General features: G+C 42.9%; 1 protein-coding gene and 1 long non-coding RNA gene across 4 annotated transcripts in view; one reads left to right on the top strand and one right to left on the bottom strand.

Annotated features, from left to right (window-relative positions):
• The window catches only part of LOC144804246 (uncharacterized), a 467319-nt gene that overhangs the window by 76983 nt on the left and 365084 nt on the right, over positions 1 to 25252 (top strand). The gene's annotated exons all lie outside the window — the stretch shown is intronic.
• LOC144804085 (estradiol 17 beta-dehydrogenase 5-like) overlaps positions 1 to 25252 on the bottom strand; it is a 182601-nt gene that overhangs the window by 91882 nt on the left and 65467 nt on the right. The window contains exon 3 of the mRNA XM_078671898.1: positions 20982 to 21098. Within this exon, the coding sequence (XP_078528024.1) occupies positions 20982 to 21098 (117 nt within the window). The remainder of the gene's footprint in view (positions 1 to 20981; positions 21099 to 25252) is intronic.

Below are 25252 nucleotides of genomic sequence, written 5' to 3'. Positions count from 1 at the left end.
TCAGTGTCTGTAGTCACCTTATTGGATGCTTAACTGGGGTCGGTTTGCACCATTTCTCTTCAAATACTCTGCGCTCCTTTAAGCGTTTGTCTTTATTTTACAGTGAAGGCAGGCGTGCTGGTACTGGGTCCAGGCATGGAGTCTGCAAATAGGATGCAGCAGGGTGCAGGAGGGTGCATGAACAGGCAAGGCCACAGTGGTCCATGGTCTGAGGTTTGGCGGGCGGTGTTGTCTAGCAGGCTGTGTTATGGATCCTCCCCCTGCAAGCTAGCTGACACCGCACTGAGACGGGTGGTCGGAGGGGCCGCAGTCTGGGCCGCAAATTCCTCACCATTCAGCATGGACCGGCACAGGGGCACTACAAAGGGTGGTTAAGTAAAGGGCACTTATAACACTTTTACTCTGTAATATTTAAAAATAGAAAATGTTTTTTTAACACCCTCTTTAGTTATTTATTTCATTTCAAAATCATAAGGGTATCAAAAAGGTTTTTATTAACATGTATGAGTTGGACTTTAAAAAAAAATCAAATCTACAGCTATGGACATTGTGTAGTTCCAAGTTGACCCGGGTGCAGAGCCCAATTTCTGATCTTAGCACTGTTTGCGCAAACACTGAATCTAAATAAAAGGGAGAGGAGGAAGATGTAGAGTTGGCTACAGAACAAAACATTGATATGTAGGTTACCTAGCTTTTCATGAGTTGACAATAATCTGTCTTACTAAGTAAGCTGGACACTTTGAATCTCTATAATAAGATCAGGCTTGTGAGAAATATACAAGTATTGTTCAATAGGATGGTATTTTTGAAACACTTGTTCCATAGGTCCAAGAATTATCATGGTCCCTTAACTATCATATTTTTATTAATAATTGAGAACGTTCTTGTGGAAGCAAAACAATTTAGTAGAAGACCAGAAATATTTTTTTCTAGAGCAGGTGACACATTAATATTATAAATAAATAATTAGTGTCAACCCTATTAAACTTACACTTAGTGTAAAGTGAGTTTAACACAACTAAGAAAGTGAAGAAATTCGGAAATCTTTGAAATGCATTTTTTTTATATGTTGCTCATTTCTGAATATATGCACTTTATTATATTTTCATGATGACAAAAATAGTATTTGTTAAACTCCTACCCTTCCCTTATCATGAGCACTTGTTGAAGGTCTGGTTATGTGTGTTTTAATAAGATGTGGGTGTGACTTAATATACTTCTCGTATTAGAATATTTTAAAAGTTTATTTTGGTTGTCAAAAGCAAAACATGGGGAGCACATATATGTCACTACCATGAAAGAAAACAACATCATTAATTATATATTTTTCAGCTATGAGGGAGTGAAGTATATTTCCTGAAACAAGTGTTGGTTGAGAATACATGTTTATGGAAATACTTAAGAAATGTGCTGAAAGTTATCACACATTCTGAAGGAAATTGAAGGGTGTGTTGAAGCACACCAGAAAATAAATTCATTTATTAAATATCATGATGAAAATCAACTATAAATTGTGAAACCATTTTTTTAAATATCTAAGCAATTGAGAGAAACATTTCTACAAATACAAATTGAAACTAAGAGTCCCCTCCCTCAATTGGCTCAAAAATATTCAGATTGGGCTCTATCAAGATAAATAGAGTCTGCATCTTTGGAATCACTGTTACAGCACTGGGCTTGTTCCCTATTTTGTCACCTCCTATGTAGGGCTTGATTACAAGTCTGGCAGTCTACGAACCACCAGACTCGTGGGGGTACTGCGGTGGCGGTCTCCCATTTGCCCTACTAAAATTAGGGCGGTCGTACATCCATTGCCCTGCTGCAGCCGCTAGGGAACCACCGTTCCCTGGCGGTGGTGCAGTGGTGTAGAGGCAGCAATATGCTCGGGGGGACCACAGTTTTCATCGCGGTTCTTCCACCATGAAAACCATGGCGGAGAGAAACAAAGGGGGCCCTAAAGGGCCCCTAGTGTCTCACGCCGCGTAGATGCACACGGGGGGGATAACATGTGCCCCACTGTGTGCATGCAGACCAGTTCCTGAACAGCAAGGACTTCACAGTCTATGCCGTACAGGAACTGTTTTTAGGGTTACCATTGCGGTTCCCATTTTCTGTGGCACCGTAGTGGAAACGTAAATGAAAAAGTCCGCCAGACATGAGAAACACTTGCAATCTGGTGGGCGGCCCAACCATGGGTTTGGGGGTGCATTGGCGAGCGGACCTGGTGCCGCACAGCCAAACTCGTAATTAGGTCCTCAGTCTTTTTGTACACTCTTGGTTGAGTTATTTGCAAAGTCATATATTGTCTTCCACCAGTATGGCAGGAAATTTGATACCCCATAAAATGTCAATATAACACGTTTCACATAATAAAGGAATAACTAAGGATCTTGAGAAATTGAACACTGAGTTAGAGCAAGCTCACTAGGCTCCAGAGAAGAGAGTTTCATGAACATCAAAAGATGTCAGGGAGGTGTCCGGTCAAGAGAAAGAGTGTGTGTGTCCAATGCTAGAGACTGAAGAACGCAGGCCATCAAACAGCAACAACAAAGACAACACCTGGTTAAGAAATTACCATCAGCCCACCATTCCGGCAGAGCATCATCATGTGGAATTTATATGGTACATCCAAAAATCGCCCAGCTCATTCAATTGATGGTGCGAAACTGGATACCAAAGATGAACTCTAACCAAGGTGTGTCTTAATGGTACTGATGGGGTGCAGTGCTATAATGTGAACAAGTGAGTGAAATAAAAAATGGCTACCAAGACAAAAAATATGTTTAATCAGTATTGTCTGGGTGCCAATGTTAAAAGAACGCCTGATAGTCTGAGAGTATGACTAAACAATGGCGATGTGCAGAGGGGTCGACATGGTTCAGCTGGTTTGAAAACAATGTCAGGCTTTCCTCAGGACCGATTAGATGGAAGCTACTGCATATATACGTGAAAGATAGTGTAACAAAAAATGTGGTAAATCAAATTCATACCATACCACCAGGAACTTGGGTCCCCAATGTATTCTGGTGGAGATGAAGTACGTGTTACTCTTCCTGTTGAGATAGTTAGACAGGAGAAGATATAAGTATATCCCATAAAAACGTTGCATGTAAAAATACCTGCATTCAACAAGGAACAGCACAGAACACACACATACGGAGAGCTTATCCACTCCGCTAAACAGAACTGTACTCAATTGCTGTCTTACTCCATCCATTCAGTGAAAAAAAATTTTTTGATATCATAGTGTACTCACCCAGCTTTATGTGGGGAATAGCCTCACCTCACCCGGCAACCGCTCGGGAATATGAGGCCCCGCTCTAGTTATATAAGAAAAAAATTGGACAAGATCAATACAGTAATGTTATCGTGTCCGGCTAATTAGCATTAAGTAGTTTTCATATAAAAAAGTAAAAACCTAGTAGTAAACTAGTGGAAGCTTATCACTTAACCATAGGCTGAGCTGACTTGCAGAAACGAGTCTGATGTTATTATTAAAAAATACTTTCATAAAAAGAGTTTATTATGAAAGTTGTTTTAGACCTATGACATATTATAAAGTTGGCTTGGCAAGCTATATTCAAACTATGAGCAAGAAATATGCCAAAAAGAGGTCAAAGCAAAGTAGTGTTATCATGAATCTAATGAGCCTCTACAGAGTTTTATAAGAAGTTTCTTAAAAGGGGGCTCAAGTTCTTGTAAAGTAGAGACCAAAAAGTTCCCCCATTCCTACCTATCCGTCGGTGCCTCTGTCCGTCGTCCGAGAGGCAGTGGAGGTACTGGAAGCGCCAACGATCGCGCTATTTATACTCGTCTCGATTGGTTAATTAGTATCATATGTTACCTAACTACCTCCGAGCACTGATCACCGCACCCATGCGCCGAAAAAATGCTAAGGACAGCGCATGTGCCGTGAAACGCTGATAAACCGCGCATGCGCTATTACGCGTGTTGCGACTTGCCCAACGACCAGCGAAGCTAGTTTCTTGCGCATGCGTGTTCTGGAAGAGCTAGCTCGTATATCAAACTACACGAGCGTTCTTTAATACGCCAATGTGTAGTTCACACGCATCGGTATTGTAATTACATTATGTGTAAATAACGTGTATGTCTCTCGTAATGTCCTAACAGATGTCAAGAATTGTTGATATAAAGCTGTTGATATAAAGCTTACCGATGTATTACAGGAGAAGGTGAAGCCAAAGGACCCCAGACCCTTTATTTTACAAATACATTTTTTTTTCAATGATCTGAGGGTCTTATTGAGGAGTGTCTTAAAGACTGACAATATAGAAACCAGTCCTCCCTATAAGTCTTCCTCTATATGCCTATAGATGCTTCTAGAGCAGTCAAGATGGAAAAACTTATTGGTATGTATATGCTCAGGAGAGACAGAGTGCAATTTTTTTTACGCTGGATGTATTCATTTTACCAAGCTGGTGAGACACTATATACTACTAAGAAATTGGTCAACAGCTATATGCAGTGTATTGTTGTACAGTGACTATCTCAATTGTTCATAGATGGAGGGAGAACATAATTGCTAGTTGCTCACAATGATATCCATGGAATATCGTCGTTCAAGCCCTTGCTGTCACTACGCAGTTTAAAAATCCATTTTTGCTCCTTGACGAATAGATATCTGGAAACATCACCTATATGTGAGGGAATAAAGGGGTGTTCCAAGATTACCCACTTCATGTCCTCAGGTTTGTGTTTCATAGACAAAAAATGATTTGTCAACCGAGTAGACTGTTTCTAGCATCGGATAGTGCTCTTATGTTCACTAAACCTGGTCTTTATCTTGCGAGTGGTGTGGCCAATATACCTGAGGAGGCAAGGACATTTGATCATATATATGACCTTTTCTGTGTTACAATTTGTATGTTTCTTAAGTACCCAAGGTTTACCCATCCAAAGGTCCACTTTGTCTGTTTTATAGGTCTGAGGACAGACACTGCAGGAGCTGCAGGGAAAATGGCCCTGCACTGGCGGAAGGTTCCAAAGAGTGTTAGTGGTATCTACTGATAATGCCCATGGTCTAGTATGGACCAGGGTATCGCGTAGACTAGGTGCTCTTTTGAACGAGAAAAGTGGCAAGGGGACACTTGAGTCCGCTACATTTAAAATGCCCCAGTGTTTATGTACTGTTTGTTGGATTTTGTTAGAGAGAACACAAAAAGTACTCACAAAAGTTAATCTGTCTAGTGGAGCCTTCTTAGGACGTCTCTCCAGTAGGGCATCTCGATTGTTTTTGGAGGCCTGTTTCCAAGCTCTTTTCACCAGGTGTTTGGGGTAGTGTCGTTCTTGTAGATGATTAGATAGTTCTTCCGCATGTTTATCAAACGATAGTTTGGTGGAGCAGTTTCTTCTCACCCGCAGGAACTGTCCCACGGGGAGGTTTTCACGTAAAGCCTGTGGATGATGACTTTCAAAAACCAGGAGAGAATTCCTGGCCATGGGTTTAGTATAGAGTTCGCATTCCAATCCTCCACCTTTTGGGAAGATAAGAATATCCAAAAAGGCAAGGTGGTCCTGGCTGAACTCCACTGTAAAATTCAAGAACCATTAAGCCACTTATGGAATAGTTCGATCTCAGAGGCAGTGCCTCGCCACACCAACAGAATATCGTCTATGTATCTCTTCCATAGCACCACATGGTGGAAGAAAGGGTTGCTATGTTTGAGAATACAGTCTTGTTCAAATAGGTGGACATATAGGTTGGGGAGGCTCGGGCAAAAATGCTCCCCATAGATGTCCCTGATACCTGGAGAAAGACCTGTTCTTCAAACTTGAAGACATTTTCCATCATAGCAAATCTAGTGCACTCCATGATGAAATTAGCAGGAGTGATGCTACCTAGATCTCGTGAGGTGAGAAGTTGTCTAATAGCCTCCAAAGTTTCTTCCTGTGGAATGCAGGTGTAGAGCAACTCTACGCCGAAACTGACCAGTAGGTCAGTTTCAACGTTGAATTCAATCTCTGGTAGAAGTCTAAGGACATCTGCTGTATCCTGCAGGTATGTAGGCATCTCTTTAACGAGTGGCCTAAGAAAAAAATCCACAAAGATGGACAAGGGCTCCAGTAAGGAACCGATACCTGAAATAATGGGACGTCCAGGAGGGGGTCTGGTAGCCTTGTGTATCTTGGGCACGCAATAAAATCCGGGCATTACCGGTTTAGATGTCACCAAAAACCTAGCTTCTTGAGATGTAATCCACCCTTCAGCACTGCCTTCATCAACTAGAGAAGAGATCTCTGTGAGAAGTCATGGGGTGGGATCGATGGATAATTTGCGATAAGCTTGAGTGTTGTTCAGTTGTTTAAGACACTCGTCTCGATAGTCAGCCATGTCCATAATAACTGTTGCCCCCACCTTATCGGCTGGTTTTATGATTATTGATTGGTCTCTTGACAAACTGGAGAGCGCATTCTTTTCTTTATTAGAAAGATTTTGAAAGCCATGATGATCATTGTCATACAGGGCCATAACATCATGCGTAACTGCTTGTTCGAATGTTGTTACCTGTGAAGGGACCTGGTGAGAAAGGTGGGGTGAACCCAGATTTTGGGCGTAGTCCTGTGTTGATCAGCCGATCTTCTTCCATCATCATCGCATTTCCATCCTTATTCTTGAAGAAAAAATGGAGGCGTACTTTCCTTAAGAATTTTTCAAGTTTGCATCTTGTTAAGAAAGGGTCTCCACAATTAGTGGGAACAAAGCCTAGCCCTTTTTCCAAAACATCCTGTACATCGGCCGACAAAATGCGTGAACTCAAGTTAACTGTTAAGCTCCGGTCGTCCCTGTGTTGGTAGTCTGTTGGGCTGCCCTTCTGCTCCGTGTGTTGGGAAATGAGGGTTCTGATTCCCAATGAACGGTTTGTTGTCCTCTTCTCCTGCCGCGACTGCGGCCCCGACCCTGCCCTAAAAAAGACGGATCAGAGAAGAACTGGGGGTGTTGTGTAAAAGGGTGCATTTGTGGTACAAAGGGTTGTGGTTGAAAACCCCAAGGTCCCGGGGACATCATGGTCCTGAGAAACTCATTCACGTACCTCCATTCATGGATTGGTAATGGCTGAACACTTAAGGGGTAAATGTGTACCAACAGGCTTAATAGTGACCAATACGCCCAGACTGTTCCTAACTGATAAAGACTTCCTCCGGGACTGGTCTCTCATTGCGTGGCGGTGCACGAGCGATTGGCTCATCTTGATTATCTGCAAAGCCAAAAGGATTGCTGATGCAATCTTAATAGAGATCCAGACACTGGAAGGCCAAATAAAAGCCACTTGTAGCACCTTGTTTAAGAAACACCTGGATGAAACAAATAAAACCAACAAGGACTATCAGCGTTTCACAGCACATGCGCTGTTCTTAGCATTTATTCGGCGCATGGGTGCGGTGATCAGTGCTCGGAGGTAGTTAGGTAACATATGATACTAATTAACCAATCGAGACGAGTATAAATAGCGCGATAGTTTGCGCTTCCAGTACCTCCACTGCCTCTCGGACGACGGACAGAGGCACCGACGGATAGGTAGGTCTGGGGGAATTTTTTGGTCTCTACTTTACAAGAACTTGAGCCCCCTTTTAAGAAACTTCTTATAAAACTCTGTAGAGGCTCATTAGATTCATGATAACACTACTTTGCTTTGACCTCTTTTTGGCATATTTCTTGCTCATATTTGGAATATAGCTTTCCAAGCCAACTTTATAATATGTCATAGGTCTAAAACAACTTTCATATAAACTCTTTTTATGAAAGTATTTTTTAATAATAACATCAGACTCGTTTCTGAAAGTCAGCTCAGCCTATGGTTAAGTGATAAGCTTCCACTAGTTTACTACTAGGTTTTTACTTGTTATATAAAAACTACTTAATGCTAATTAGCAGGACACGATAACATTACTGCATTGATCTTGTCCAATTTTTTTCTTATATAACTAGAGCGGGGCCTCATATTCCCGAGCAGTTGCCGGGTGAGGTGAGGCTATTCCCCACATAAAGCTGGGTGAGTGCACTATGATATCCCAATTTTTTTTTCACTGAATGGATGGAGAAAGACAACAATTGAGTACAGTTCTGTTTAGCGGAGTGGATAAGCTCTCCGTATGTGTGTGTTCTGTGCTGTTCCTTGTTGAGTGCAGGTATTTTTACATGCAACGTTTTTATGGGATATACTTATATCTTCTCCTGTCTAACTATCTCAACAGGAAGAGTAACACGTACTTCATCTCCACCAGAATACATTGGGGACCCAAGTTCCTGGTGGTATGGTATGAATTTTATTTACCACATTTTTTGTTACACTATCTTTCACGTATATATGCAGTAGCTTCTATCTAATCGGTCCTGAAGAAAGTGGGACATTGTTTTCCAACCAGCTGAAACATGTCGACCCCTCTGCACATCGCCATTGTTTAGTCATACTCTGAGACTATCAGGCGTTCTTTTAACATTGGCACCCAGACAATACTGATTAAACATATTTTTTGTCTTGGTATCCATTTTTAATTTCACTCACTTGTTCACATTATAGCACTGCACCCCATCAGTACCATTAAGACACACCTTGGTTAGAGTTCATCTTTGGTATCCAGTTTCGCACCATCAATTAGATGAGCTGGGCGATTTTTGGATGTACCATATAAATCCCACATGATGATGCTCCGCCGGAATGTAATGTAATTGCCCATTTATACCGCGCAACAATCGCTCCAAGGAACATCTCGGCAGGGTGGGCTGATGGGAATTTCTCAACCAGGTGTTGTCTTTGTTGTTGCTGTTTGATGGCCTGCGTTCTTCAGTCTCTAGCATTGGACACACACACTCTTTCTCTTGACCGGACACCTCCCTGATTTGTTCTTGTCATATATTTTGGGGTACTGAGGTATTCAGGTTGGTAAACATATACCCCGAGACCCTCATCTCTATCCTTATTTCTTTAGTATTTAGTGCAACCACGGTTGCGGGTCTCCTTAATTGGGTTTGAACCTTAGTGTTCATCTCCTTTCTTGTGCTCACCTAGTAGACTTTATCTGGTGTTTTTCTTTTCGCTGACCATGGCTGACTTTGCAGGACTTGCCTTTGATGACAAAGTCTTAAATTCCATCTTGGCTAATAATCCGAGTATTTTAGACTCTCTGCCAGAAACGACCAATACAAAAGATGACTGGCCAGCTTTGTTAAATTTGAAAAAAACTCATTCACGTACCTCCATTCATGGATTGGTAATGGCTGAATACTTAAGGGGTAAATGTGCACCAACAGGCTTAATAGTGACCAATACACCCAGACTGTTCCTAACTGATAAAGACTTCCTCCGGGACTGGTCTCTCATTGCGTGGCGGTGTACGAGAGATTGGCTCATCTTGATTATCTGCACCGCCAAAAGGATTGCTGATGCAATCTTAATAGAGATCCAGACACTGGAAGGCCAAATAAAAGCCACTTGTAGCACCTTGTTTAAGAAACACCTGGATGAAACAAATAAAACCAACAAGGACTATATGGAAAACATCCTCACTAGTAAAATAGATAAATTCAAAAAAGACCAAGACCGGTTTTCTCTTGTTAAGATCTACCCATATACTAGCGACAATTATGTGGCACCCGAGTATAACAGTAAGAGGAAGCGCTACGGATCCAATTATTCAACTTCAGGATCCGATTCAAGTTCTTTTTTTTTAATTTGTTTTATTTTATTGAGAAAATAAGGTGTAATTCCATTAAGATCCAATACATATTCACTTCATACATCATAAAAAGATATAAAATTCATAATGTGCAATATATTAGTCAACATTATACAATAACGATATAAATACAATCATTGCTCATGGAAAATTCATACTTCTATTATAAAAACATAGATCATCTTTAAAAAACTCCTTAATGATATGATCATACATCTTAGCTTTTCATTGGTTCCTCCATTTCTTCAGTGGCGCCCAGATGTTCCTACCGAATTCTTGCGCCCTCCTCCCCTTAAATTCATATAGACATGCCTCTAGATTATGCATACCTAGCAACCTGGAGAGCCACATATGAAACGTGGGAGCGATGGTATCCTTCCACCCAGCAGATATAAGGATTCGTAATACCGCTACTGCAATGAACAATAATGCTTGGGTGTCATTCCCAACCTTGAGTTTATCATCTGTCCCTGTGAGAACCAAGGTAGGGGATAGGTCGATGTTAATACCTAGCAGCCCCCCCACAAACAGGGTTATCTCACTGCGTATTAAGGCCAAATTGGGACAATGATAAAACATATGCAGTAGATCTGCTGGACCTGTGTTACATTTAGGCCAATTATCGTCTTCTCTTAGCCCCCACCCAAATAATTTTGCCGGGGTATAGAAGAGGTTAAACAAAGTCTTATAATGTTGGGCCCTCAAATTTGACGCTTGAAATACTTTCTTACTTAGGAGTAGGGCTAGGTCTATGTCAACATCAGGGTCCCCCAATTTTTGCGCCCATGTGGCCTCTATTTTCTCCAGATCATCTGGGAGGCCAGCCAGTAAAAGATTGTAGGCTGTAACTATCTTCTTTCCCCCTCTTTTTAAATATTCAACCAGTTGACTGTCTGGAGGCAGCAGAATCTTTGGTCTATAAGCCAATAGGGTTTGAACAATTTGTCCATATAAAAACCAGTGACTATCTGGGATCCCATTGTTCTGCTGTATTTCACCAAAGCTGAGGATGACATCGGCTGTCATGATATCGCCCAGGCATCTTATCCCCTGCTCCCTCCACACAGTATAATACGCACTTTGGCCCAGATGAGGGAATAGAGTGGATTTCCACAAGTTAGTATTGCATTTATTTTAGGGAGCTTCAGAATTTTGCTAATAGCCTTCCAAGTTCCCCAGACCCCTTCGATAATCTTATACCTTGCCTTCCTATAATCCCTTCGATCCACCTCACACTGCAGTAATCCATAGGCCTTCCTCCCTAATAGTAGCTCAAAAATAGAGGGAGGGTCCTGCCTCTCAATTTGACCTTCAGATGGTAGGGGATCAGATTGAATCAGTATATTCATTTGCGTGAGGAGGCATACCAAATGATATATTCTAAGGTTCAGCATAGCCAGGCCTCCCCTATCCTACGGTAATGACATGTGGTTAATTGAGCGTCTAATTTTGCCGTACTGCCAAACAAACCTAACAAATGTGGCTTCAATTTTCCTCATCACACCTTCCTCTAACAACAGTGGAATAACCCTAAAGAGGTATAGTAATTTGGGGAACATGGTCATTTTTAGAACATTCACTCTGCCAATCAAAGATAGGTGTAACACATCAATTCTTTTTAGGTCTGTTTCAATTGAATTAATGAGGGGAAGATAGTTCTCTCCAACCATCTTCTCAACTGATGCATTAATTCTGACCCCAAGATATACAGCTGAATCTACAAATCTATAATCAGTCTTCACAATATTTTTAGTACATATAATCTGGGTTTTCCCCTCATTTAACCGATAGCCAGATCGAAGCCCAAATTCATTAGCTAGTTGTACCAGTACAGGCATTGCTTGGTATGGGTCCGAAGTAGTTATCGCCAGGTCGTCAGCGTAAGCAAGCAATTTTGTGGTAAAGCCATTAAAAATCACGGGGCTAATTTGACGGGAGGCTAAAACTTTCTGTATAAAAGGATCTATATATAGGGAAAACAAGATCGGGGAGCAGGGGCAACCCTGGCGCGTCCCCCTCTTGATCACTATTTTATCCGACCGTTGCCCCAAAACCATGACCCGAGCCACCGGATCAAGGTACATAGCCTTAATTGCCCTCAGGAAATTACTACCAAATCCTCTGCCAGCCAGAATGCCCCAGAGAAAGTCCCAGACCACTCGGTCGAAGGCTTTCTCCGCGTCGAGGAGGATCATGGCCATATCCCCCCCCGTGGCACCATGGGCATCAAATAGCGCTATTGCTCTTCTGGTATGTTCCGTAGTGCCTCTCCCGGGTATAAACCCATGCTGCCACGGGGAAACGAGACGGCCAATAATCCCCCCCAACCTGCCAGCCCAGACCTTAGAGTATAATTTTGTATCCGCATTAATTAGCGATATTGGGCGATAAGACCCCAGCAGTTCCTTAGGTTTCCCCTTCTTGTGAAAGATAACGATGTTAGTCTCCTTCCAGGACTCCGGTACAATACCAGAGCACAAGATCCCGTTAAATAAATCCAGTAGAATTGGGGCGATCTCCTTTTCTAAGCATTTGTAAACCTCGAGGGGGATTCCGTCAGGGCCTGCAGCCTTGCCTGCAGCTAGCTCCTGTAGGGCCTTAGTTAATTCCAACATATCTATGTCTCTATCAAGTTCTTCTCTACACTGTGCATCTATACCCGGACCACCATCCAAATAGCCAGGGCCCTGCTCACCTGTAACACCCTCCTCGTCATACAACTTTTGATAAAAATTCTGAAAGACCCTTAAAATATCTTTGGGCTCCGTGTACTCCTTGTCTTCGTCCTGTATACGGGAAATTAAGTTCTTGGTCCTCTCTTGCCTTATCTGCAGAGCTAGTGCCCTACCCGCCTGTTCCCCTGTTTCATAACGTCTTGCCTTAGAAACCTGGTACTCGCTGGTTTCCTTCTGTATAACTATTTTCTGGAGATCAGCTTTAATAGTTGTTATACTTTTTAAACTCTCCTGTCCCTCCCGTCCCTGGCCTATATCCTTAATATGCTGTTCTTCAGCTAACAGTAACATGTCCATAAGCTTCTCTATCTCTCTCTTGTCATTTCTCCTGAGCCTAGCAGAGCAGCTTATTGTCTCTCCCCTTAAAGAGGCCTTGAAGGCATCCCACACGCCATTCCGAGAAGTACTATATCGGTTAGCGTCATAAAACTCGACAGCCCATTTTCTAAGATGTTCCACGAATCTGGAATCTAATAATAGTTTTCTCTCAAAAGACCAGCTAGTTTGTTTTCTCTCGACTTTAGGCATTTCGCAAAACAGCACCAGAGGGTTGTGGTCCGAAATTGACTTTGGGAGTTTCTTAATGCGAACCTTATTCAGCTCTTTAGAGGAGATCAAAAAGTAGTCTAATTTAGTATATCTCAAGTTAGGACTAGAAAAATAGGTGTAGCCTGGATCTAAGGGTTCCTTTGCTCCCCACACATCCTTAAGACCATGTGACTTCATAAGAGAATCAAGGGCTCGAAACACTTTAGGTTTCCGCCCAGAATAGTCAACTGGTTTATTCCAGTCTACTGATATATTTAAATCCCCACAAACTATTATGGGCGGTGGGTAAGTGTCTAGCTCCCCTTCCAGGAAGCCAAAAATTTCAGGATCATCCTGATTCGAGCCGTATATCACACATAGGGTATAACCAATATTGAGTTCCACTATCACCCATCTCCCTGCACTATCGGCCTTGTGACGCTTAGCTCCCCCTAGAAAGGGTTTAGCTAAGATGGCCACGCCTCTAACTGTTGATGTTTGAGATGAGCAAGCTAAGATTTCATACCCCCTAAAATTCATCATATTTCTTTTTGCCCAAGGAAGATGGGTCTCCTGTACACAAAAAATATCCAAATTATTATATTTGGAGAAATGTCCCACCCTTTGACGCTTTCTTGCATCATTCAGGCCATCTACGTTGGCTGTACAAATTTTAATGCTTCACATGTCTTTGTGTTAAATTTCCCTGACGAGCGCGAATTATTGTTATAATCTTCAAAGAGACCTTAATGTGACTAATATTTACCTTAATACACCCTATTTTCTCTTTATTTTCTTTTTCCCCCAACGCCCTGTTCTCCCCCCCCGCCTGACCGCCCACCCTTCCCCTCCTCCCCCCTCACCCCCCATTCCCTCCTTGCCCTCCACCCCCCCTTTTCAAACACCCCTGCACCCTTGCTAGTGAGGCGCTCAGACCAGATCTGTGCATGTGATGGTCACAGTGAGATCAGTGAAGCCTTTAATACGACAATCCAATTCAACATCCTGTTATCCCTTACCATCTTTTTGAAAGAGCCCACACTCCGAATCCAACCTGACCCCCTCACCAATGCTTCAATAGTACTACGAAAACCAACATATATACGTCCAGTATTAAATGATTCTACTTCCCATAAGAATTCAAATATTCTCTGGCTTTTATCTCGGAGGCAAAGTACATAGTTCTCCCCTCATTAATGATTTTCAGTTGAGATGGGTTGATCAAATAGGACTGCATTTTTTTCTGTTGAAAAGGGGTGATCAGTTGCCTGAGTCTCTAGCGCCTCTCCACTGTTATATGGCATAAATCCGGGTGGACAAAGAAAGAGATCCCCTCCACCTGCCTCTTAGCATCCGGTCTTGTCTTCTCCGCAATTGCCTGCCTCAGCACGAAGTTGCCCAGAAAAGTTGGAATAGCTCTAGGTTTCTCACCTTCCTTGTTGCCTTTTTTGATTTTAAACGGGGTGCGATGCGCTCTCTGGATCTCTGCTGCCCAGACCCAGTTTGAAAGCTCCGGAAATGCCTGTTCAAATAGTTTAATGACGTAGGCTCTGACATTGGACCCTTCCACTCCTTCAGGTACCCCAAGGATCCGGAGGTTATTCTGTCTGAGCCTGTTCTCAATGTCCTCCAGTTTCCACTGGATGTCTATTACTTGTGCATTTTGGGCTTCGACCTTATTGATCGCGGCTGTTGCCTCCGCCTCTGTAGAGACCGCTCTATCCTCCAGATTAGTTACCCGATCTCCCAGATTAATACAGGCCTTAGACAGCTTCCTAACAGCCCCCTGTATTTTCTTTACAGCGGCTTGGGACTTCCGACTATCCTGCCGGGCTTCCTCCCTGTGGGCCAGGATCTCATTGTGAATAGTCTCCATCTGGGCTGCACCCCCCCCCCCCGGGCTCCCCTACAGAGGCATTGCTGAAGAATGGTCCCAACTAAGCTCACTTTGAGGGAGCTCACGCCTTTTTGGTGGTTTAACTGCTGTTACCGGGGAGCCAGGCTCGAAATCGCTTTCTGCGTCAGGGTCTGAAACCACATTGGAGCCAAGATCTTCATCATCATCATCCTCTGACCACTCATCTCCCTCCGACACTGAAAAGAAGCATTCGCTCGGGACCTTTTCATTCTCTTTTCCCTTATCGCCTTCCCCGCGGACCACCGCGTTCTCCTTTGTAAGCTCGCCAGGTTTCTGCCCATCATGATCTTCTGGCCTATTCACGACTTCATTCAGACCATCTGAGCTCCTTTGAGTGATACAGGCATCTGGAACGGCATTAAGATCACCTGGATTACATTCGCGCAGTTTGTTATTGCTGATAGCCCCATTCTCCATAACCTCGTTATCCAGGTTGCCTGGGTTATTAGGCTCAGCAATATCAGCTCCTTTCGCCATACTTTGTCCTATGGTACTCAGGGGCAAAAGGGGGTCAATCAAATCAGTCAGATCCGGGAGAATTGAGGAGGTTACATCACCTACGTCTAGTTCAGCCTCACCGCCCTCCCCCACAGGCGTTGTAGTTTTTAGCCCCTTCTCTCTGCCAGCCTTGACGAAAATATCCGCAATTGGGGCTGTGGCTGTAGCCTGCCTCGTTCTGACCACCATCTGCTCTCTCACCGGGGGGGTCTGTACTTTGCCATCAATATCTCCCGGCACTGTCTCCACTCCAGCCTTCCTTTTCTTTTCCTTTTCTGTAGCAGATTTTCCTCCTGTATTGATCTTAAGAGCTATAGCAATCCGTCTCTTTTCTGCCCAGAGCCTCCTTGCACTGAACTCCTCCTCGCGTCTTGCTGACCTCGGCAGCCCTGCCACAGACGCCGCTCTGCTCCACACAGCCCGCGGAACTTCACCCGCGCCCCGCCCCTTCGCTCTCCGACGGGTGCGGGAACACACAGAGAGAGCAGCCCGAGTCAGCTCCTGAAGCAGCCGTAACGCTGAGCCGCGGCAGGTGAGCTGCAAAATCATCCGTATGAGTGCTCCGCCTGGATTTTTAGTTTGATTTTAATTTCTGCATTACTGAGATATCAGGAGTCTCCGGGGTGAGAGGGGAAGAATCCCCATAGTTCCGCTTGGGTAATTTACACGGGCTTCACTGCTCTGCTGTGATCGGACACAACTAGGCGGCCGCCATCTTGCCCCACCCTAGATCCGATTCAAGTTCTAGCGATTCTGATATCTCCAACACAGCAGGCCTACAAAATAGAGTGGGAGGGCAACAACAGAGATTTAACAAGAGAAGAATGATGCAGGGCAACTACCAGAATTCAGGACCATTGTGGCATCCGGGACCTTGGGGTTTTCAACCACAACCCTTTGTACCACAAATGCACCCTTTTACACAACACCCCCAGTTCTTCTCTGATCCGTCTTTTTTAGGGCAGTGTCAGGCCGCAGTCGCGGCAGGAGAAGAGGACAACAAACCGTTCATTGGGAATCAGACCCCTCATTTCCCAACACACGGAGCAGAAGGGCAGCCCAACAGACTACCAACACAGGGACGACCGGAACTTAACAGTTAACTTGAGTTCACGCATTTTGTCGTCCGATAAACAGGATGTTTTGGAAAAAGGGCTATGCTTTGTTCCCACTAATTGTGGAGACCCTTTCTTAACAAGATGCGAACTTGAAAAATTCTTTAGGAAAGTACGCCTCCATTGTTTCTTCAAAAATAAGGATGGAAATGCCATGATGATGGAAGAAGATCGGCTGAACAACACAGGACTACGCCCAAAATCTGGGTTCACCCCCCTTTCTCACCAGGTCCCTTCACAGGTAACAACATTCGAACAAGCAGTTACGCATGATGTTATGGCCCTGTATGACAATGATCATCATGGCTTTCAAAATCTTTCTAATAAAGAAAAGAATGCGCTCTCCAGTTTGTCAAGAGACCAATCAATAATCATAAAACCAGCCGATAAGGGGGGTGCAACAGTTATTATGGACATGGCTGATTATCGAGACGAGTGTCTTAGACAACTGAACAACACTCAAGCTTATCGCAAATTGTCCATCGATCCCACCCCACGACTTCTCACAGAGATCTTTTCTCTAGTTGATGAAGGCAGTGCTGAAGGGTGGATTACACCTCAAGAAACTAGGTTTTTGGTGACATCTAAACAGGTAATGCCCGGATTTTATTGCTTGCCCAAGATACACAAGGCTACCAGACCCCCTCCTGGATGTCCCATTATTTCAGGTATCAGTTCCTTACTGGAGCCCTTGTCCACCTTTGTGGATTTTTTTCTTAGGCCACTCGTTAAAGAGATGCCTACATACCTGCAGGATACAGCAGATGTCCTTAGACTTCTACCAGAGATTGAATTCAACATTGAAACTGACCTACTGGTCAGTTTCGACGTAGAGTCGCTCTATACCTGCAAGAAACTTTGGAGGCTATTAGACAACTTCTTACCTCACGAGATATAGGTAGCATCACTCCTGTTAATTTCATCATGAAGTGCGCTAGATTAGCTATGATGGAAAATGTCTTCAAGTTTGAAGAACAGGTCTTTCTCCAGGTATCAGGGACATCTATGGGGAGCATTTTTGCCCCGAGCCTCGCCAACCTATATGTCCACCTATTTGAACAAGAATGTATTCTCAACCATAGCAACCCTTTCTTCCACCATGTGGTGCTATGGAAGAGATACATAGACGATATTCTGTTGGTGTGGCGAGACACTGCCTCTGAGATCGGACTATTCCATAAGTGGCTTAATGATCAAAACCAGTTCTTGAATTTTACAGTGGAGTTCAGCCAGGACCACCTTGCCTTTTTGGATATTCTTATCTTCCCAAAAGGTGGAGGATTGGAATGTGAACTCTATACTAAACCCATGGCCAGGAATTCTCTCCTGGTTTTTGAAAGTCATCATCCACGGGCTTTACGTGAAAACCTCCCCGTGGGACAGTTCCTGCGGGTGAGAAGAAACTGCTCCACCAAACTATCGTTTGATAAACATGCGAAAGAACTATCTAATCATCTACAAGAACGACACTACCCCAATCACCTGGTGAAAAGAGCTTGGAAACGGGCCTTCAATAACAATCGAGATGCCCTACTGGAGAGACGTCCTAAGAAGGCTCCACTAGACAGATTAACGTTTGTGAGTACTTTTTGTGTTCTCTCTAACAAAATCCAAGGAACAGTACGTAAACACTGGGGCATTTTAAATGTAGCGGACTCAAGTGTCCCCTTGCCACTTTTCTCGTTCAAAAGAGCACCTAGTCTACGCGATACCCTGGTCTATACTAGACCCAGGGCATTAACAGTAGATACCACTAACACTCTTTGGAACCTTCCGCCAGTGCAGGGCCATTTTCCCTGCGGCTCCTGCAGTGTCTGTCCTCAGACCTATAAAACAGACAAAGTGGACTTTTGGATGGGTAAACCTTGGTTACTTAAGAAACATACAAATTGTAACACAGAAAAGGTCATATATATGATCACATGTCCTTGCCTCCTCAGGTATATTGGCCACACCTCTCGCAAGATAAAGACCAGGTTTAGTGAACATAAGAGCACTATCCGATGCCAGAAACAGTCTACTCGGTTGACGAATCATTTTTTGTCTATGAAACACAAACCTGAGCACATGAAGTGGGTAATCTTGAAACACCCCTTTATTCCCTCACATATAGGTAGTTTTTCCAGATATCTATTCGTCAAGGAGCAGAAATGGATTTTTAAACTGCGTAGTGACAGCAAGGGCTTGAACAACGATATTCCATGGATATCATTGTGAGCAATTAGCAAATATGTTCTCCCTCCATCTATGAACAATTGAGATAGTCACTGTACAACAATACACTGCAGTATAGCTGTTGACCAATTTCTTAGTAGTATATAGTGTCTCACCAGCTTGGTAAAATTACTACATCCAGCGTAAAAAAATATTCCACTGTGTCTCTCCTGAGCATATACATACCAATAAGTTTTTCCATCTTGACTGCTCTAGAAGTATCTATAGGCATATAGAGGAAGACTTATAGGGAGGACGGATTTCTATATTGTCAGTCTTTAAGACACTCCTCAATAAGACCCTCAGATCATTGAAAAAAATAAATTTATTTGTAAAATAAAGGGTCTGGGGTCCTTTGGTTTCACCTTCTCCTGTAATACATCGGTAAGCTTTATATCAACAGCTTTATATCAACAATTCTTGACATCTGTTAGGACATTACGAGAGACATACATGTTATTTACACATAATGTAATTACAATACCGATGCGTGTGAGCTACACATTGGCGTATTAAAGACCGCTCGTGTAGTTTGATATACGAGCTAGCTCTGCCAGAATGCGCATGCACAAGAAACTAGCATCGCTGGTCGTTGGGCAAGTCGCAACACGCGTAATAGCGCATGCGCGGTTTATCAGCGTTTCACTGCACATGCGCTGTTCTTAGCATTTTTTCGGCGCATGGGTGCCGTGATCAGTGCTCGGAGGTAGTTAGGTAACATATGATACTAATTAACCAATCGAGACGAGTATAAATAGCGCGATAGTTGGCGCTTCCAGTACCTCCACTGCCTCTCGGACTACGGACAGAGGCACCGACGGATAGGTAGGTCTGGGGAACTTTTTGGTCTCTACTATACAAGAACTTGAGCCCCCTTTTAAGAAACTTCTTATAAAACTCTGTAGAGGCTCATTAGATTCATGATAACACTACTTTGCTTTGACCTCTTTTTGGCATATTTCTTGCTCATATTTTGAATATAGCTTGCCAAGCCAACTTTATAATATGTCATAGGTCTAAAAAAACTTTCATAATAAACTCTTTTTATGAAAGTATTTTTTAATAATAACATCAGACTCGTTTCTGCAAGTCAGCTCAGCCTATGGTTAAGTGATAAGCTTCCACTAGTTTACTACTAGGTTTTTACTTGTTATATAAAAACTACTTAATGCTAATTAGCCAGACACGATAACATTACTGTATTGATCTTGTCCAATTTTTTTCTTATATAACTAGAGCGGGCCTCATATTCCCGAGCGGTTGCCGGGTGAGGTGAGGCTATTCCCCACATAAAGCTGGGTGAGTACACTATGATATCAAAAAAAAAAATTTCACTGAATGGATGGAGTAAGACAGCATGAGTACAGTTCTGTTTAGCGGAGTTGATAAGCTCTCCGTATGTGTGTGTTCTGTTCTGTTCCTTGTTGAGTGCAGGTATTTTTACATGCATCGTTTTTATGGGATATACTTATATCTTCTCCTGTCTAACTATCTCAACAGGAAGAGTAACACGTACTTCATCTCCACCAGAATACATTGGGGTCCCAAGTTCCTGGGGGTATTGTATGAATTTTATTTACCACATTTTTTTGTTACACTATCTTTCACATATATATGCAGTAGCTTCCATCTAATCGGTCCTGAAGAAAGCCGGACATTGTTTTCCAACCGGCTGAAACATGTCGACCCCTCTGCACATCACCATTGTTTAGTCATACTCTCAGACAATCAGGCGTTCTTTTAACATTGGCACCCAGACAATACTGATTAAACATATTTTTTGTCTTGGTAGCCATTTCTAATTTCGCTCACTTGTTCACATTATAGCACTGCACCCCATCAGTACCATTAAGACACACCTTGGTTAGAGTTCATCTTTGGTATCGACCATCAATTGGATGAGCTGGGCGATTTTTGGATGTACCATATAAATCCCACATGATGATGCTCCGCCGGAAGGGTGGGCTGATGGGAATTTCTCAACCAGGTGTTGTCTTTGTTGTTGCTGGTTGAAGGCCTGCGTTCTTCAGTCTCTAGCATTAGACACACACACTCTTTCTCTTGACCGGACACCTCCCAGATTTGTTGTTGTCATATATTTTGGGGTACGGAGGTATGCAGGTCGGTAAACATATACCCCGAGACCTTCATCTCTATCCTTATTTCTTTAGCATCATAAGATGTCAACACAGAGATTGTGCATTAGCCATTTACAAGTATAAGTTCCAGAATGTACAAAGGCCTACATTTCCAGTAGTAATGAATAAAGTAGGTTACCTTAAGAGCAACAGGGCAATGTATGAGATAGAGATCCACGTAGTCCAGTTGGAGGTCCTTTAGTGATTTCTCCAGGGCTACTCTGACCAGCTCTGGTGAGAGGAAAGTGCAGAACAGCTGTGAAAATAACAGAAATGCATATTTACAATGGAGCTCAACTGAATGCTGGCAACAAATGTTTGCATAGCCTGTGCAATTTCCTGGTCTACAAATACAACAGTAAATCTACTGATACTTTGGTGGTCAATATCCAGGCTGGAACCGTCGCAGACAAATCTTCTGCAGTGTCTTGTAATAAAGAGTTTGGAGACAAGTAAAGGTAATTATAATGCGTGGGAGCTCGTAATCTCAATATAAAGTAGCTAAGAAGGCGCCTGACGTCATGTGCCACACCACAAGCAATGCCTCACATTGTAGCCTTCTGCAGACTGAAAGGGCAGTGAGCTAAAAAGGCAGGACCAGAAAAAGGTGTCTCACACAACACATGGCCAGTTGTTGTCCATTTATTGTGTTTTCAGAGGAAAGGAGCAAATTCCACATATTATATGGGATAAAATACCTCCTTACTATATATTATAAGGATATTGCAGATCACACAGGGGTTCCATGACCTGGTGCCTTTATGTGGGCACTGTTGGACTTCTCGGCAGGGTCACCGCCAAACCTTTTGCCTCCTCTCCTCCTGTTTTCTGAACTCTTATTTGTTTGCCTTTATGACTCCAGGCACTTTACCACTGCTAATCAGGATCGCAAGGTTATAATGGGCCCTAATGCAAACAAGAAAAATGGTAAATAGCCATAATAGGGGTTTAATTGGCCCCTAACACTAGTAGGCCCTGGTACCACTGCATCTACAGCACCAATTAGACCTACAGCCCTGTGAAGCAAGCTGCAAGCTATGCCCACTCAAATGGCCAGCCACCTCAATGCCAGAGGCCCAAGAAGTCTGTCTAACCTTTGCAAGGGCTCTAGGGAGAAAGTTTTCATTGCTGTATTACATATTTTTAGAAAGTGAGAGAAGACTTATCATGTTCAAGTAATGTTTAGGGGAGAGGAAACATCCTAGGGAGTTGGGTGAAAAATCAATAAGGTAGTTTACGAAGGTCAGACAGACAGTGGCCTAAAGGTTTGTGAGGTCAGCATATTGGTGTACGTATATAGAACATATGATTATGAGTTATTATAAGATCTGTACTTAATGCGGAAAGTCTGGTAAGTACATTATTTGTGGCCACTGGAGTGGATAGCAGCATTTGGCAATGTACACCTAAGGCCCATTTTTGTTGATAAGTGAGATAGTGCGTAGGTAGGTATAGTGCTAATTTTGTTTAAACCCTTAACTGATGCTGTGTTGGACATTATCAAGGAGTCCCTATGCACAAAATTCTTTCTTAAGGGGGCAGATTTAAAATAATTTTGCATCTTGGATGCGTCCCTTTTTTAGCACATCCCCAACGCAAAATAATTTTTGGTATGGTATTACTAAGCAATGCAAAGCCACTTTTTGTGTCTTTGTGTGTTTTCGTAAATACAAAGTAACGCAAGGCAGTGGCTAGTGCTGGCATGAGCTAGGTAGGTGGGCGTTCCCATGCCTCCACCCATGGATTTTCGTGCAATTCCAGATTTACTAAAGCTAGAAAACCTGGGAATGCATCAAAATGGTACGGCTTCGATGGTAAGGAGTAAAGAGAAAAAATATTTTATTTTTTCTTCGTTACTTCCTGTTTTCATGTGTGCTGCTTGCAGAGAAAGAGAAATATGCCTCTAAGGATTCTGGGGCATATTTATAAAATATTCATGCAGCAAAGCAAGACACCTTGCTCGGCCGCGCGAAAGGGAGAGAGCAGGAATGCACTGCATTTAATAGCATATAGTACATTCCTGCTCTCTCCCTGCGCTGGCTCACAAGCAGATGCCAACACAGGCACACTTGCACCATGGGGCAAGGGTGTCTGCATTGTAGGCAGGATTGTCTTCATGCAAGAAGAGACACCTTCCTGCACAAAAACAATCCTCTGAGGCTGTTTTCTCTTCGTACGTGTGCTGCAAAATGCAGCACACATGGAAAGCAGAAAAAACTAGGAGAAATATGCATATTTCCCCTCATTACACCTTCCCTGGAAAGGCGTTATATTTTGACACATTTCCAGGTCTACCACTAATGGTAAATCTGGGAATAATCCATCTATGGTTGCACGGGAGCACCCACTCTCCACCCATGGAATGCCTCCCTGGGGCAGAGCAATGCAAGGCAGCGACTTGCGCTTCCTTGCATTACTCCACTTTTACCAAGCCAAGCAGGGCCATGCAAATTGGCCTTGCGCGGCATGGTAAATGTCATTCTAGGTTTTGCGTTGACCTAGCACCTTCTTGCATTGTGCAAAGCGCAATTCAAAACCATGATAAATGTGAGACTATTTGTGTGCAGGAAGGTATCCCTTCCTACACACAACAAGAATCCTGCCCATCATGCAGGCACCCTTGCACCATGGTGCAGGGGTGCCTGCATTGGCGCTAGGAAACTTCAAGTGTGCCAGTGCAAGGAGAGACTTGAGCACCATATTTTAATAGATATGGAGCTTCTCAGCTCTCTCTTATTCTGGCAAGGCAGCAACTACCGTAGCTGCGCTGTATTGTGTGAATTTTAAGTAAATCTGCTCCTCTGTCTTTAAACGAATATTTATTAGATAAATTAAAAAAGTCAAGGCAAAACATTAAACAGGAACATTTCCAACTTGCCACTACATGGTATGAGTGTTCCAGGCATAAACCTTTCTCTTTATTCCCATGTTTATACTGTTGAGTTCCATCTAGCCTAAAACATCCAACTTGAGTTGGGTGCTCTTTCTGGTGAGAGTTCTCTTTTGATTCTAAGACCACTATAGATATCTATTTCAAATGTTTTTTATCAGACATACTAGTCTGTTCATACTTTGTCATCTGCTACTGGCTTCAACAGCGTCTGGTCTCTGTCCTTAGGGGTTGTTCTCCACAGCATAATCCAAGGACCCAAAAACTATGGGTGAATGTTAACATAACATATTAGAAATGTTGTCATGGAAAATGGTAAAGAGTTTTCTGCTAAAAATAATTATGATTTTTGTTTTTATTTCAAAATAAGTTGCATTGCATCCTTGTGTGTTCTCCTATGAACAATGGTTTGGTGAAAGCAGTCAAAAACAAAGTAAAGACGGAGGGTTTGCAAACTGCTCTATGTTGTGAATTTCATGTCAAAGCATACATCTCAGAAAAAAAATGGAGAGCATTATCACACACAATGTTTTTCACAATTGCTGAGACACCGTGTTCCCTGATCTGAACTTAATCCAAGTGGATTAAAAAACATAACCTTAAAAGGTATGAACCAGCTGAAAAAAGAGTGAGATACTACAACAATAATAAGAGCTCAGAGGTAATCACTAGTGAATGGGTCACGATTAAGAAGATGGAAAAGAGAGAAAAAGGAGGATAGAATATTCCTGCTCTGCGCATAGTAGCTGGGGGGACAAGAATGTTAACTAAAACTGGACGATGATAGTTGGTGATGTCTTAACAGGGTTACTACGTTGACAAGGTCAAGTCAAATTGAGCATTTAGCTGACCCTAGTGGTGTAATGTACCTAAAAAGGGTGTCAATAGTCTGAATAATTCTGCTTTGCCGAATATTCAGGGAAGTAATGTAGCTTTTGAGGTGCGCTTTGCTTGCATGGATGGAAATGTTTAAAATTTGGATACTGGTGTCATGGGATAGGAGCAGGATACTGAATACTGGAAATGTACGTTTATTATGTTTTATGATATGTAGTTTCAAACGATCAGTATGCTTAAAACATTTAAATGCAATAACATAACATTTCTTGAATTTTTAAAGCGCACTTTAACCAAGAAGGGTATCTTGGCGCTGAATAACAGATGTGTCGTAAACAGAATCTACTGATGATCATCTCACTCACACATTCACTAACCACAGCAGACCCATGTCCCATATGTGAATTACTCAATGATTGTCCTCAAGAAGGCCAGCTTCTGCCTTTACGAAGCTGACGCTGCCAGTAAGATCCAACAGCATTCCAATAAAACAAGTGACGACCTGGTGGAGCCGACAATTCTTTCAGGATCACCCAGAGAAAAACCAAGAAATACAGAGGTGTGTCTCTGATTCCTGCTGAAACCCCGCCATCTCTGAACACCTAGCTGGATGGCAAAAGAATTGAATGCCTGCAATGGGAAATGAGGAAAAACAGGTAAAGGGAGTGAGGGAATGAGAGAAT

Source organism: Lissotriton helveticus, chromosome 1_1 (assembly GCF_964261635.1).
Source record: "Lissotriton helveticus chromosome 1_1, aLisHel1.1, whole genome shotgun sequence".
Lineage (NCBI taxonomy): Eukaryota > Metazoa > Chordata > Amphibia > Caudata > Salamandridae > Lissotriton > Lissotriton helveticus.
This window is presented reverse-complemented; position numbering and strand designations above follow the sequence as displayed.